Here is a 17,155-nt window from a genome sequence, read left to right as displayed (position 1 = left end):
TTTATTTTTTTTTATTTTTAAAGTATGTAGTAGCATTTTATCGATTATGTTTTTTTTTTTGCATTTTACCTTCTAAGACAGCATTATCTATGACTATAAAGAAAATAATATGAGAACTTCAAAAGTGAACCGTACTACCTTATTTCAATATAACAAAACACACAAGTTGCAATTTTCTATCAGATAATATATTAAAAGGGTATTTTTCTTGATATAAAACGTTGATGGTTTTCTAAATTACTTATCCCCCCACTTCCAGAACTACTTTCTGTTAGGATTTTTAAGTTTTTGCACCTTTGCTCCTCAAGCCTTGTTTCCAATTTTCCTAGTTTCTTGTGAAAAATCAGCATTTCCTTTTGAAAACTGGTGTCGAAAGCTTTTTGTTGTTGTATAAGTGCCCACACTTAAGATGCCCACCTTGATGCGCAAGCTGACGTTTTGAAAAAACGAACTATCTTCGCAATTGTTGTACAAAGATATAGCATACGCAAATATAAGTGTAAATCAGCGGATCGTAATAAAGATCTAGTACGCAGAGGCACAAAGGTAAAGAAAACCAAACCGCGAACAGAAGGAAAGTTGGATACAAACTATCAAATTACGGGTAGGTAATTCCTCACTATGGAAATGTGGCATGAAATTCGTAAATTTTAACGGTAGAAAACTTTTATTTTGAAATAATAATCACAGTTTAACTATTTTTAATATTTTCAACAACTTTTTTGTGAAATTTGTCCCTTTCAAGTAGGTAAAGTGAAGATCTGCCTCCGCCAGTTTGACAATTTCTATTGTTGTTCGCCGTTGATTATTTCCTATAGATTTACGTCTCTGTTGTAGAACACTTTCACCACATCACAAGTTTTAACACAATTTTTAATATAATTTAAAAATTGAAAATTTGAAAAGGCGAGCTGCATTAAAAGTGTACAAATAATTTTTAAATAATAAATACAGACAGTGGTACCTAACACATTTTACTGTCGTGAGTAATGAATGTATCCTATTCGAGTTTGGTGAAGCTTACCTTACCCCATTTTTCGCACGTTCGCGCATGCAATTTGTTTCATACCGCCTTTGGCGACACGTTAATACGATCAGCTCCTTTTGGACTTGTATGCTGCGAAAAAATATAAGTGTACATGTACTTTCTATATTTGGCATGTTGCTATCATAATTGATGATGGAGAATTTTAAAGCTTCTTCTACAATTGTTTGGCGACAAGAAATAAATGGGCGAACAATTTGTCTTCAATAATATTTTAATTTTAGCAACTTGCTCACGATTACAAACTGAATGAATCTTATAAACTAAGACACGGTTCAAATAGATAAGTTGTAACAAGTAAGGAAGGTTAAGTTCGGGTGTAACCGAACATTACATACTCAGTTGAGAGCTATGGTGACAACATAAGGGAAAATAACCATGTAGGAAAATGAACCCAGGGAAACCCTGGAATGTGTTTGTATGACATGTCTATCAAACGAAAGGCACTAAAGAGTATTTTATGAGGGAGTGGGCCATAGTTCTATAGGTGGACGCCATTTAGGGACATCGCCACAAAGGTGGATCAGGGTTGACTCTAGAATTTTTTTGCACGATATGGGTATCAAATGAAAGGTGTTAATGAGTTTTTTGAAAGGGCGTGGGGCTTAGTTCTATAGGTGGACGCCTTTTCGAGATATCGCCATAAAGGTGGACCAGGGGTGACTCTAGAATATGTTTGTACAATATGGGTATCAAAAGAAAGGTGTTACTGAGTATTTTAAAGGGAGTGGGCCTTAGTTCTATAGGTAGAAGCCGTTGCGAAATATCGCCATAAAGGTGGACCAGGGGTGACTCTAGAATGTGTTTGTACGATATGGGTATAAAATTAAAGGTATTAATGAGGGTTTTAAAAGGGAATGGTGGTAGTTGTATAGGTGGTCGCCTTTTTAGAGATATCGCCATAAAGGTGGTCCAGGGGTGACTCTAGAATGTGTGTACGATATTGGTATAAAATTAAAGGTATTAATGAGGGTTTTAAAATGGAGTGGTGGTAGTTGTATAGGTGGTCGCCTTTTCGAGATATTGCCATAAAGGTGGACCAGGGGTGGCTCTAGAATGCATTTGTACAATATGGGTATAAAAAGAAAGGTGTTAATGAGTATTTTAAAAGAGGGTGGGCCTTAGTTCTATAGGTGGACGCCTTTTCGAGGTATCACAACTTAGACTTTGTTTGTACGATATGGGTATCAAATGGAAAGTGTTAATGAGTATTTTTAAAAGGAGTGGGTCTTCGTTCTATAGGTGGTCGCTTTTTCGAGATATCGCCATAAAGTTGGACCAGGGGTGACTCCAGAATATATTTGTACGATATGGGTATCAAATGAAAGGTGTTAATGAGTTTTTTAAAAGGGCGTGGGGCTTAGTTCTATAGGTGGACGCCTTTTCGAGATATCGCCATAAACGTGGGCCAGGGGTGACTCTAGAATATGTTTGTACAATATGGGTATCAAAAGAAAGGTGTTACTGAGTATTTTAAAGGGAGTGGGACTTTTCGATCGAACAGTCGTACTGACCGGACGTGTTTTTTAATCGCTCTGCAACGATTTTGTATTGCTATATGTACTGTGACATAATTAATTGCATTTGTTGCTATATGTACTGTGGCATAGTTAATCGCTTTTGTTGCTTGTTTTACTCTAATGCCTTGTATTTGTGGTCTTAGAGTTGAGCGCACTCAACCTAAGGTTCAATGTGCTAAGTGTTCGGTACTTTTTCATCTTCCCTGTGTGGGTGTTTTGGAGACTGACTTAGACTTTTTAAGAGAGTCTAATAGTGCTTTTTACTGTAAAGCTTGTGCGTGTGAGCGTCGTGGGTCGATTCGATCGCCGCCCGCCTCTCTTAAATCATCATCTAATAAAGCGTCATCGTGTATTGTAAATGACCTTCCCTTGCTGCCTGCTGGTTCACTCAATGAAGATATGCAAAACAAAAACAATCACGATAATTTGTGCAATATAGAAAAAACACTGAAGTCGTTAGTGTGTGATATTGCTGTGCTAAAAGGCAATGAAGAGAAGATTTTACGTCTGCTTAAAACATCAATAGACGAAGGTAATCGTTTACGTCGACAAGTCAGCGACCTGCAAGTTAAGTTAAGCTCTATGCAGAATGCGCTCTGTAACTTGCCGCTGGCTACCTGTCGTTCTCGCTCTTCCTCTGAGTCATGCGTTGCTGCTGTTTCCAATGTTCGTTCGAATGTGGATATAATTGGTGCTGCTCATTCTAATGGTACTTCCTCATCGTCACACACGACAAGTGAAAAAGTAGTTATTCTTTCTGCTTTGCCTGCTGCTTCTAAACATACAGCAGTTGCTAATACGTGTGCTATGGCTACCAATGTTGATGCTTGTTCTACTGTTAAAAATAGTGCTATGAACGTTGAAAACAACAAAAATAATTCTTCAGTACCAATAGCTATTAACAATGCTACCACCACAGCTGTGTCTCAAACGTATGAGAATAACTCTGTTAATAATTCTGCTAATAGTGGTAGATCGTTTGCTTCGGTTCTTAAATCACAGGCTAATAACTCTAATGTTACCTGTATGGATGGCGCTGGTAATAAAAACAATGTTAATACCAAACAAACATACAAACGTCGTAAGCAGCCTAGCACTGTCGGTTCGATTACAACTTCTGCACCTACATCTATTTCTACGCCTGCATCTTTATCCCCTTCTGCGCTGTTAGATAGCACTGAAGTTTTCAAGCGTCGTATGCCAAATTTCGTTGGCTCTAATGCTAATAACGTGTTGGGAGTCGTTGGAATGATTTGGCTTCATCTATCGTCATTTCAGCCGTCAGTTTCTTCTAATGATATTATTAGCTACCTGGTAAGGCATCTGAAGGCTGATCGATCTAATTTTTCACGCAAAGGGCTCGTTAAGAAAGATACACCTGTTGACTCAATAACCAAAGTCAACTTTAAGCTTGGCGTTACTAATGCTGTTTATGAGAAAATTTTATCGTCAGACTTGTGGCCTGCTGGTGTGAATGTTCGCCCTTTCCGTTTTTTTCCTCAAGTGGAAAAGCAACTCCAGTTCACCTAGCTTCCAGCAGTAATGAGAACATAATTAACAAACAGTTTAAAGTGTATTTCCAAAATGCTTCTGGTATCAGGACTAAATCGCACATTTTGAGAGCATTTAGTTGCCAATTGGATTACGATATTTTTGTCATTGTTGAATCCTGGCTTACTTCGGATTTCTTCGACGCTGAGTTCTTCGATCCCAAGCTATTCGTCGTTTTTCGTAAGTACAGGGATTGTACTAAAACTGGGCGTTCAAGAGGGGGTGGCGTACTAATTGCTGTCCAACGCAAGTATAATGCCTCCCTTATTATGTAAGATAATTCTGATACCATCCTTGACCAGATCTGCGTCAATGTCCGTGGTTCTCCACAGTCTGGATCTCTATATCTGGTTGCATCATACATACCGCCGAACAGCTTGGAAGAAATTTACAAAGCTCATGTTAACAATATATCGTCCTTAGTTTTAAATAAATTAGGAGATAATCACTTATGTGTTTTAGGGGATTTTAACCTTTGTGATATTTCTTGGTCTAATAGTTACTCTGCGTCAGGCCTATTACCTAATAATATTACTAAGTCTTTTGAGTCATACGTTATAGATAATATCTTAAGTCTAAATTTGCATCAAATCAATAGTTTCAAAAACAGGCTCAATAGAATATTAGATCTAACTTTTATTAGTAATGATATAAATTCTAATCTTTCTGAGTGCCATGCGCCATTCGCTCCGACGGATATGCACCATTCTGCTCTAATTCTTAAACTCGAATTTTGTGAGTTTGGAGCTCGCTCTTTAATTGATGATTTTTCATTTAACTTTTCGAAGTGTAATTTTTCTAGACTCGATCAGGATCTAGCTGAAATAGACTGGGCCAATTTGCTTTCCATCTCTGATGTTGGTCATTGCTTTGAAGTATTTAAGTTGACTCTCTTTGATCTGTGTACGAGGCATGTACCAATTGCGAAAAGGAAACCATATAGGTTGCCATGGTACACAACAAGGTTAAAAAAGTAGAAGAATTTAAGAAACAAGTTCTCCAAAAAGTTTAAAAGAACCAAAAACCCGTTATTTCTTACCAAATATAAACATTATGTGAAGGATTTCAACTGTCTAGAGAAGTTTCTTTACAGAAACTTCATTACAAGCTTTGAGACGAATATAAAGTCTAACCCGAAAGCATCCTGCAATTACGTTAAGTCGAAGAAATCTCGCTCCTCGGTGCCTGCCACCGTCTTCTACAATGACAGACCTGCTAACACTCCCCACAATGTGGCTAACGCGTTTGCTGAATTTTTTAGTTCTAATTTTGCTAATAATGATGCTAGTCCCTCGTCTGACTTCTCGCCTGAAATTTATTCGTCCCTAAATTTTGGTTCAATGTCAATTTCATCTGAAGATATCTTCAGTGGTATCTCGAAACTGAGCAACTCTACTAAAGCTGACATTGATGGTCTCTCGGCTGCCTTGCTAAAAGGATGCACTTCCCTAGTTGTCCCGTTAGAGATCACGTTCAATTTGTCACTTAGCTTTGGTGAGTTTATTGATGCTTGGAAATTCGCCTCGATAACTCCTATTTATAAATCTGGCAGTAAGACTGATGTCTGCAATTACAGGCCAATTTCAAAGCTTTCCACCGTTTCTAAGCTATTTGTGTGCGTTGTCAAGGAAAAGTTTTATTTTTCAGTGAAGCACTTGATCTGTCCGAAACAGCATGGGTTTGTTTCTGGTCGCTCTACCGTTTTCAATCTTGTGGAGTTCAGTGAATATTGTATCTCTGCGTTTTCACCTGGTCTTCAGGTCGACTGTATTTACACCGACTTTTCCAAAGCTTTTGATAAGGTATCGCATGATGTTCTAATTCGCAAACTGTACTGCCTTGGCTTTCATTCAATCTTTTTGCAGTGGCTAAAATCATATCTAAGTAATAGATGGTGTGCCGTCTCTATTGATGGGGTATCATCAGATCCCTTTTTGGCGACATCGGGCGTCCCGCAGGGTAGTATTTTGGGACCATTACTTTTTATCTTATTCATCAATGACATTAGCTCATGCTTCTCTTACGCTAGATTTCTGTTGTACGCCGATGATCTCAAAGTTTACTCTGTTGTAAATTCCGCAAACGATATGATTAATCTTCAAGCTGATATTGATAAACTTTACTCCTGGTGCATTAGATCTCATCTTTCATTAAATATAAATAAATGATTCCACGTAACCTACTCAAAATCTCGTTCAAATCTCAATAGTTCGTTTAGTATCGCTAACAGTGCGTTGCAGACTGTTGAAAAAATCAAAGATCTTGGGGTTGTATTTGATACAAAATATATGTTCGTGAACCATATTGATTGCATCGTTGCCAAGGCCTATGCTATGCTAGGCTTCATTCGGCGTAATAGTTCGGAGTTTTCTGACCCGTGTACTTTAAAAGTACTCTACTCCTCATTCGTGCGTTCTAATCTTGAGTATGCTACCATCATTTGGAGACCTTTCCAACAATTCTCAATCAACAGGCTTGAGCGACTTCAAAAAGTTTTTCTTAAGTATGCTTTACGGTCATTAAGGTTTACATACCCTCTTCCTCCATATACTGCTCGTTTACTTCTTTTGAATCTTAAATCCCTGGAAGTCAGGATATCTATTCTCTCCTTGACTTTCTTGTTTGGCATTATCCACGGAGATGTAGACTGCGCTGACCTTCTTGCAGAAATTAATTTTAATGTTCCAAGGAGGGATCTTCGTAATGTTTGCCCGTTTTATGGTATCAATATTAGAACCAATTACGGAAGGAATGCGCCAATTGCACGTGCCCTGAACGAATTCAATAAGATTTCATCTTCTATTGAGCTTGATTTTTCTATGTGTAGGGACGCTTTTATAAATATTTTAAAGTCAGCTATTTAATTGTTTTTAATTTGTTTGTTATAAGAACTTATTATTTATTGTAAACTATATATTTACATGTATATTTTGTTATCTTTGTGTTAATATTTTTTGTATCTACCATTATTGGCAGTGTGTAAGACCTGTATCTTCATAGACTGAATAAATAAATAAATAAATAATAATATTGCCTAGTTCTATAGGTGGAAGCCGTTGCGAAATATCGCCATAAAGGTGGACCAGGGGTGACTCTAGAATGTGTTTGTACGATATGGGTATAAAATTAAAGGTATTAATGAGGGTTTTAAAAGGGAATGGTGGTAGTTGTATAGGTCGCCTTTTCGAGATATCGCCATAAAGGTGGACCAGGGGTGACTATAAAATGCGTTTGCACAATATGGGTATCAAATGAAAGGTGTTAATGAGTATTTTAAAAGGGAGTGGGCCTTAGTTCTATAAGTGGAAGCCGTTGCGAAATATCGCCATAAGGGTGGACCAGGGGTGAATCTCGAATGTGTTTGTACGATATGGGTATAAAATTAAAGGTATTAATGAGGGTTTTAAAAGGGAGTGGTGGTAGTTGTATAGTACGTCGCCTTTGCGAGATATCGCCATAAAGGTGGACCAGGGTGACTCTAGAATGCGTTTGTACAATATGGGTGTCAAATTAAAGGTATTAATAACAATTTTAAAAGGGAGTTGTGGTAGTTGTATATGTGAAGGCGTTTTCGAGATTTCGACCAAAATGTGGACCAGGGTAACCCAGAACATAATCTGTCGGGTACCGCTAATTTATTTATATATGTAATACCACGAACAGTGTTCCTGCCATGATTCCAAGGGCTTTCGATTTCGCCCTGCAGAACTTTTTCATTTTCTTCTACTTAATATGGTAGGTGTCACACCCATTTTACTAAGTTTTTTTCTAGAGTTATATTTTGCATCAATAAACCAATGCAATCACCATGTTTCATCCCTTTTTTCGTATTTGGTATAGAATTATAGCATTTTTTTCATTTTTCGTAATTTTCGAAATCGAAAAAGTGGGCGTGGTCATAGTCGGATTTCGGTAATTTTTTATACCAATACAAAGTGTGTTCAGATAATTATGTGAACTAGCTTAGTAAAGATATATCGATTTTTGCTCAAGTTATCGTGTTAACGGCCGAGCGGAAGGACAGACGACCTACTGTGTATAAAAACTGGGCGTGGCTTCAACCGATTTCGCCCTTTTTCACAGAAAACAGTGACCGTCCTAGAATCTAAGGGCCTACCAAATTTCACAAGGATTGTTAAATATTTGTTCGACTTATGGCATTAAATGTATCCTAGACAAATCAAATGAAAAAGGGCGGAGCCACACCCATTTTGAAATTTTCTTTTATTTTTGTATTTTGTTGCACCATTTCATTACTGGAGTTGAATTTTGACATAATTTACTTATATGCTGTAAAGATATTACATTTTTTGTAAAAATTTCACTTTAAAAAAATTTTTTTTTTTTTAAGTGGGCGTGGTCGTTCTCCGATTTTGCTAATTTTTATTAAGCATACATACAGTAATACAAGTAACGTTCCTGCCAAATTTCATCATGATATCTTCAACGACTGCCAAATTACAGCTTGCAAAAATTCTAAATTACCTTCTTTTAAAAGTGGGGGTGTCACTCCCATTGTCCAAAATTTTACTTATTTTCAATTCTGCGTCATAAGTTCAACCCACCTACCAAGTTTCATCGCTTTATCCTTCTTTGGTAATGAATTATCGCACTTTTTCAATTTTTCGAAATTTTCGGTATCGAAAAAGTGGGCGTGGTTATAGTCCGATATCGTTCATTTTAAATAGCGATCTGGGATTAGTGCCCAGAAACCTACATACCAAATTTCGTCAAGATACCTCAAAATTTACTCAAGTTATCGTGTTAACGGACGGACGGACGGACATGGCTCAATCAAATTTTTTTTCGATACTGATGATTTTGATATGTGGAAGTCTATATCTATCTCGATTCCTTTATACCTGTACAACCAACCTTTATCCAATCAAAGTTAATATACTCTGTGAGCTCTGCTCAACTGAGTATAAAAAATTTGTCATAGGAATTTTCCGTGAAAAAGTCCTGTTATTTCCAATTGACAAAATACAAAAATTATACATCGGATGATTTCATGAGATGGCGAATTATAATATGATAGGTGCGAAAAGTATGATAGGAAATTCTGCTTGTGATTACGTAAGATCGTATGTAGGCACATATGTATGTTTGTATCCATAGCAACGTGTATTATGTATGTATGCTAGTGATGTATGCTGCAGCGACGAAAGCGATAGTTATGAGCTGAAATCGAAGAAATAATTTGAATACAAGCGACGATAACAACAAAAGCGATGAAGATATGTTAAAACAAGTAAGGAAGGCTAAGTTCGGGTGTAACCGAACATTACATACTCAGCTGAGAGCTTTGGAGACAAAATAAGGGAAAATCACCATGTAGGAAAATTAAGCTAGGGTAAACCTGGAATGTGTTTGCATGACATTGGTATGAAATGGAAAGTATTAAAGAGTATTTTAAAAGGGAGTGGGCCATAGTTCTATAGGTGGACGCCATTTCAGGATAACGCCATAAAGGTGGACGAGGGGTGACTCTAGAATGCGTTTGTACGATATGGGTATCAAATGAAAGGTGTTAATGAGTATTTTAAAAGGGAGTGGGCCTTAGTTCTATAGGTGGACGCCATTTTGGGATATCGCCATAAAGGTGGACCAGGGGTGACTCTAGGATGCGTTTTGTACGATATGGGTATAAAATGAAAGGTGTGAATGAATATTATAAAAGGGAGTGGGCCTTAGTTCTATAGGTGGACGACTTTTCGAGATATCGCCAAAAAGGTGGACCAGGGTGACTCTGGAATGCGTTTGTACGACATGGGTATAAAATGAAAGGTGTTAATGAGTATTTTAAAAGGGAGTGGACCTTAGTTCTATAGGTGGACGCCATTTCGGGATATCGCCATAAAGGTGGACCAGGGGTGACTCTAGAATGTGTTTGTACGATATGGGTATCAAATGAAAAGTGTTAATGAGTATTTTAAAAGGGAGTGGGCTTAAGTTATATAGGTGGACCTTTGTCGAGATATCGCAATAAAGTAGGACCAGGGGTGACTCTAGAATGCGTTTGTACGATATGGGTGTCCAATTAAAGGTATTAATGAGGGTTTAAAAGGCAGTGGCCCTTAGTTGTATATGTGAAGGCGTTTTCGAGATATCGACCAAAATGTGGACCAGGGTGACCCAGAACAGTCGGGTACCGCTAATTTATTTATATATGTAATACCACGACCAGTATTCCTGCCAAGATTCCAAGGGCTTTTGATTTCGCCCTGCAAAACTTTTTCATTTTCTTCTACTTAATATGGTAGGTGTCACACCCATTTTACAAAGTTTTTTCTAAATTTAAATTTGGGGTCAATAAACCAATCCAATTACCATGTTTCATCCCTTTTTCATATTTGGTATAGAATTATGGCATTTTTTTCATTTTTCGTAATTTTCGATATCGAAAAAGTGGGCGTGGTCATATTCGGATTTCGGCAATTTTTATACCAAGATAAAGTGAGTTCAGATAAGTACGTGAACTAAGTTTAGTAAAGATATATCGACTTTTGCTCAATTTTTGCCGGCTCAAGGTCCAATGTAATAAAACACTTTTTTAAATATTTCCCAATATATTTCAATCTCCTTCGGAGATCGTCTTCAGGGGCTATAACAATAACAAACAAATATTCACATATAAAACTGAATACAATTGGGATACAATTTTTCCATACATACATACATTAATTATCTTGTCCGATACACGACACTTGTTAATTCGCCATGCAGTTCAGAACTAATTTTTTTTTTTTTTTTTTGTTCTTTTGTGAGTCAAGTAAGTGTCTATAAATATGTGAGCAATTTTCTGTGTCCGTTTTGTAATTTAGTCTCTTGCTTGGTGATGTATTTGCTATGTGTAGCATTTCTAACGTAAACCTTTTGCTATAATTTGTCTCCTGCTCTAGTATGCTCACCGCTTTAAAATCTGGTTGGTGTCCGTTCTCTGTACAGTGGGCCGCAAGTGCTGTTTTATGAATGTTGCCCGATGATCTACATTTAATATCCGATCTGTGTCCTGCTATTCTTGTTTTCAATTTGTTCTTTGTTGTACCCACATATTCTTTTTCACAGATATTATTTTCATTTCCCGCACACGTAATCTTATATTTTACATTATGTTTGTCTGAATTTGTTATTTTGCTTTTCATGTTATTAAAAAATATGTTTGTTGTGTACGATGGTTTGTGTGCAATTCTTATATTCTCCTTGTCATAGATGTCTGAGCCCTGCAATCTTTCTGAAAAACCTGGTATATATACTACAGATCTATATTTTGTAGTCGTGTTCTCTCTGTTCTTCCGGCATTTATCTTTCGGGTATTCTTTTATTAACCTCTGTATTGCGTTAGGAGGGAAGTCATTCATCTTTAGTATGTGTGTTATACGTTTTTTATTCTCGGAGTGAAAAACCGTGTCACTCGTATCTAATACTCGTCTAATAAAGTTTTTTGCCGTGTTTATAATCATACCCCTTGGGTGTTTTGATTTAAAATTTATTATTCTTCCTGATGATGTGGGCTTTTGATACCAGTCAAGTTTTATTTTATTGCCTATTTTACATACTAATGTGTCTAGAAACGGCAGTCTACTAGCCGACTCCAGCTCCATCGTAAACTTTATGTCCCTGTGGAATGAGTTTAGTACCTCCAAGGTTTGTTCCAGCTCGTCCTCCTTAACAATGGCAAACACATCATCTACGTATTTGCTAAGTAGTCTCGCGTTTGTCACTGTTTCCAAAATCTCTTCCATGATGATGTCGGCAACAATCGGTGATGCTGGGGATCCCATTGGAAGTCCTTTGAGTTGCGTATAAATTATTTCTTCATACTTGAAATATCTATTATCCGATATGCAAAACTTCACAATTTCCATAAAAAGAGCACCAGGAATCTGCGAGAACCAAATTATCAATTTTAATTAAAGACACTTTGACGAAAAACAGAGCGAGCACAACAGACGTAGCCATTAATGACACAGTGGAACAAACACGGGAATTTTTGAACAAAAATAAAAATATTATGATTGTGAATGCAGACAAAGGTAATGTGACGGTAGCAATGGAAAAAAGCGACTATAGGTCAAAAATGCAAAGTTTGCTGGAAGATTTGTCGTCATACCGAAGATTACGCCAGGATCCGACATTGAAGTTACAAACGAAAAATAATCAGTTGGTAGATAAATTGCACAAATTAGGTCTTATAACGAACAACGAAAAACTCAAAATGTCTACACACACAGCTCTCCCACCCCGTATATATGGATTACCAAAGGTCCATAAAGAGAATATGCCCTTAAGACCAATCTGTTCCATGTTAAATGCTCCGTCCTATAATTTATGTAAATACCTGACTAATATTTTAAAAAATCTGACGACAAAATCTAAGTTTAATGTAAAAAGTGCAATAGAATTCAAAGACAAGGTCAACGACTCCTGCATTTATGATGATGAACGCCTCGTTTCGTTTGATGTTGTGTCACTATTCCCAAGTATACCAATAGATCTGGCTATACAAACTATACTGACAAAGTGGAAAGATATAAAGGAACACACGGATATTCCAAAACAACTTTTTATGGAAATTGTGAAGTTTTGCATATCGGATAATAGATATTTCAAGTATGAAGAAATAATTTATACGCAACTCAAAGGACTTCCAATGGGATCCCCAGCATCACCGATTGTTGCCGACATCATCATGGAAGAGATTTTGGAAACAGTGACAAACGCGAGACTACTTAGCAAATACGTAGATGATGTGTTTGCCATTGTTAAGGAGGACGAGCTGGAACAAACCTTGGAGGTACTAAACTCATTCCACAGGGACATAAAGTTTACGATGGAGCTGGAGTCGGCTAGTAGACTGCCGTTTCTAGACACATTAGTATGTAAAATAGGCAATAAAATAAAACTTGACTGGTATCAAAAGCCCACATCATCAGGAAGAATAATAAATTTTAAATCAAAACACCCAAGGGGTATGATTATAAACACGGCAAAAAACTTTATTAGACGAGTATTAGATACGAGTGACACGGTTTTTCACTCCGAGAATAAAAAACGTATAACACACATACTAAAGATGAATGACTTCCCTCCTAACGCAATACAGAGGTTAATAAAAGAATACCCGAAAGATAAATGCCGGAAGAACAGAGAGAACACGACTACAAAATATAGATCTGTAGTATATATACCAGGTTTTTCAGAAAGATTGCAGGGCTCAGACATCTATGACAAGGAGAATATAAGAATTGCACACAAACCATCGTACACAACAAACATATTTTTTAATAACATGAAAAGCAAAATAACAAATTCAGACAAACATAATGTAATATATAAGATTACGTGTGCGGGAAATGAAAATAATAACTGTGAAAAAGAATATGTGGGTACAACAAAGAACAAATTGAAAACAAGAATAGCAGGACACAGATCGGATATTAAATGTAGATCATCGGGCAACATTCATAAAACAGCACTTGCGGCCCACTGTACAGAGAACGGACACCAACCAGATTTTAAAGCGGTGAGCATACTAGAGCAGGAGACAAATTATAGCAAAAGGTTTACGTTAGAAATGCTACACATAGCAAATACATCACCAAGCAAGAGACTAAATTACAAAACGGACACAGAAAATTGCTCACATATTTATAGACACTTACTTGACTCACAAAAGAACAAAAAAAAAAAATTAGTTCTGAACTGCATGGCGAATTAACAAGTGTCGTGTATCGGACAAGATAATTAATGTATGTATGTATGGAAAAATTGTATCCCAATTGTATTCAGTTTTATATGTGAATATTTGTTTGTTATTGTTATAGCCCCTGAAGACGATCTCCGAAGGAGATTGAAATATATTGGGAAATATTTAAAAAAGTGTTTTATTACATTGGACCTTGAGCCGGCAAAAATCACAGTTTGATAAAGTCAAAGTAAAAAGGTCGTTACAATCAAATTTTAGACTTTTGCTCAAGTTATCGTGTTAACGGCCGAACGGAGGGACAGACCGCCGACTGTGTATAAAAGCTGGGCGTGGCTTCAACCGATTATCCGCACTTTCACAGAAAACAGTTATCGTCATGGAATCTAAGCCCCTCCCAAATTTCACAAGGATCGGCAAATTTTTGTTCGACTTATGGCATTAAAAGTATTCTAGATAAATTAGATGAAAAAGAGCGGAGCCACGCCCATTATGAAATTTTCTTTTATTTTTGTATTTTGTTGCAACATATCATTACTGGATTTGAATGTTGACATAATTTACTTATATACTGTAAAGATATTAAACTTTTTGTTAAAATTTGACTTTTACAAAATTTTTTTTAAAAAGCGGGAGTGTTCGTCATCCGATTTTGCTAATTCTTATTTAGCACACATATAGTCATAGGAGTAACGTTATTGCCAAATTTCATCATGATATCTTCAAGAACTGCCAAATTACAGCTTGCAAAACTTTTAAATTACCTTCTTTTAAAAATGAGCGGTGCCACGCCCATTGTGCAAAATTTTACTTATTTTCCAGTTTGCGTCAAAAGTGAACCCACCTACCAAGTTTCATCGCTTTACCCGTCTTTGGTAATGAATTATCGCACTTTATCGGTTTTTCGAAATTTTCGATATCGAAAAAGTGGGCGTGGTTGTAGTCCGATTTCGTTCATTTTAAATAGCGACTGAGATGAGCGCCCAGGAACCTACATACCAAATTTTATCAAGATAACTCAAAATTTACTCAAGTTATAGTGTTAACGGACGAACGGACATGGCTCAATCAAATTTTTTTATACTCAGTTGAGCAGAGCTCACAGAGTATATTAACTTTGATTGGATAACGGTTGGTTGTACAGGTATAAAGGAATCGAGATAGATATAGACTTCCATATATCAAAATCATCAGTATCGAAAAAAATTTGATTGAGCCATGTCCGTCCGTCCGTCCGTCCGCCCGTTAACACGATAACTTGAGTAAATTTTGAGGTATCTTGACGAAATTTGGTATGTAGGTTCCGGGGCACTCATCCCAGATCGCTATTTAAAATGAACGATATCGGACTATAACCACGCCCACTTTTTCGATATCGAAAATTTCGAAAAATTGAAAAAGTGCAATAATTCATTACCAAAGAAGGATAAAGCGATGAAACTTGGTAGGTGGGTTGAACTTATGACGCAGAATTGAAAATAAGTACAATTTTGGACAATGGGCGTGGCACCACCCACTTTTAAAAGAAGGTAATTTAGAAGTCTTGCAAGCTGTAATTTGGCAGTCGTTGAAGATATCATGATGAAATTTGGCAGGAACGTTACTTGTATTACCATATGTATGCTTAATAAAAATTAGCAAAATCGGAGAACGACCACGCCCACTTAAAAAAAAATTTTTTTTTTAAGTGAAATTTTTACAAAAAATGTAATATCTTTACAGTATATAAGTAAATTATGTCAACATGCAACTCCATTAATTATATGGTGCAACAAAATATAAAAATAAAAGAAAATTTCAAAATGGGTGTGGCTCCGCCCTTTTTAATTTGATTTGTCTAGGATACATTTAATGCCATAAGTCGAACAAATATTTAACAATCCTTGTGAAATTTGGTAGGCCCTTAGATTATAGGACGGTAACTGTTTTCTGTGAAAAAGGGCGAAATCGGTTGAAGCCACGCCCAGTTTTTATACACAGTAGGTCGTCTGTCCTTCCGCTCGGCCGTTAACACGATAACTTGATCAACAATCGATATATCTTTACTAAACTCATTTCACATAATTATCTGAACACACTTTGTATTGGTATAAAAAATTACCGAAATCCGACTATGACCACGCCCACTTTTTCGATTTCGAAAATTACGAAAAATGAAAAAAATGCTATAATTCTATACCAAATACGAAAAAAGGGATAAAACATGGTAATTGCATTGGTTTATTGACGCAAAATATAACTTTAGAAAAAAACTTAGTAAAATGGGTGTGACACCTACCATATTAAGTAGAAGAAAATGAAAAAGTTCTGCAGGGCAAAATCGAAAGCCCTTGGAATCATGGCAGGAATACTGTTCGTGGTACTACATATATAAATAAATTAGCGGTACCCGACAGATGATGTTCTGGGTCACCCTGGTCCACATTTTGGTCGAAATCTCGAAAACGCCTTCACATATACAACTACCACAACTTCCTTTTAAAATTCTTATTAGTACCTTTAATTTGACACCCATATTGTACAAACGCATTCTAGAGTCACCCCTGGTCCACCTTTATGGCGATATCTCGAAAAGGCGACCACCTATACAACTACCACCACTCCCTTTTAAAACTCTCATTAATACCTTTAATTTTATACCCATATCGTACAAACACATTCTAGAGTCACCGCTGGTCCACCTTTATGGCGATATTTCGCAACGGCTTGCACCTATAGAACTAAGGCCCACTCCCTTTTAAAATGCTCATTAACACCTTTCATTTGATACCCATATTGTACAAACGCATCTTAGAGTCACCCCTGGTCCACCTTTATGGCGATATCTCGAAAGGCGACCACCTATACAACTACCACCATTCCCTTTTAAACCCTCATTAATACCTTTAATTTTATACCCATATCGTACAAACACATTCTAGAGTCACCCTGGTCCACCTTTATGGCGATATTTCGCAACGGCTTCCACCTATAGAACTAAGGCCCACTCCCTTTAAAATACTCAGTAACACCTTTCTTTTGATACCCATATTGTACAAACATATTCTATAGTCACCCCTGGTCCACCTTTATGGCGATATCTCGAAAAGGCGTCCACCTATAGAACTAAGCCCCACGCCCTTTTAAAAAACTCATTAACACCTTTCATTTGATACCCATATCGTACAAATATATTCTAGAGTCACCCCTGGTCCAACTTTATGGCGATATCTCGAAAAAGCGACCACCTATAGAACGAAGACCCACTCCCTTTTAAAAATACTCATTAACACTTTTCATTTGATACCCATATCGTACAAACAAAGTCTAAGTTGCGATACCTCGAAAAGGCGT

General features: G+C 36.8%; 2 protein-coding genes across 2 annotated transcripts in view; both read left to right on the top strand.

Moving 5' to 3' along the window:
- The window catches only part of LOC137235482 (calcium-dependent secretion activator-like), a 3,515,579-nt gene that overhangs the window by 396,616 nt on the left and 3,101,808 nt on the right, over positions 1 to 17,155 (top strand). The gene's annotated exons all lie outside the window — the stretch shown is intronic.
- LOC137235419 (uncharacterized) lies at positions 11,995 to 14,065 on the top strand. Its single transcript, XM_067758393.1, has 2 exons — positions 11,995 to 13,868; positions 13,944 to 14,065. The coding sequence occupies exon 1, from the start codon at positions 12,131 to 12,133 to the stop codon at positions 13,835 to 13,837; it is 1,707 nt and encodes a 568-aa protein (XP_067614494.1). The 5' UTR covers positions 11,995 to 12,130; the 3' UTR covers positions 13,838 to 13,868; positions 13,944 to 14,065.

The sequence above is a fragment of the Eurosta solidaginis genome, chromosome X (assembly GCF_040869045.1).
Source record: "Eurosta solidaginis isolate ZX-2024a chromosome X, ASM4086904v1, whole genome shotgun sequence".
NCBI lineage: Eukaryota > Metazoa > Arthropoda > Insecta > Diptera > Tephritidae > Eurosta > Eurosta solidaginis.
The sequence above is the reverse complement of the archived record's forward strand: the minus strand, read 5'-3'. Positions and strand labels throughout refer to the sequence as shown.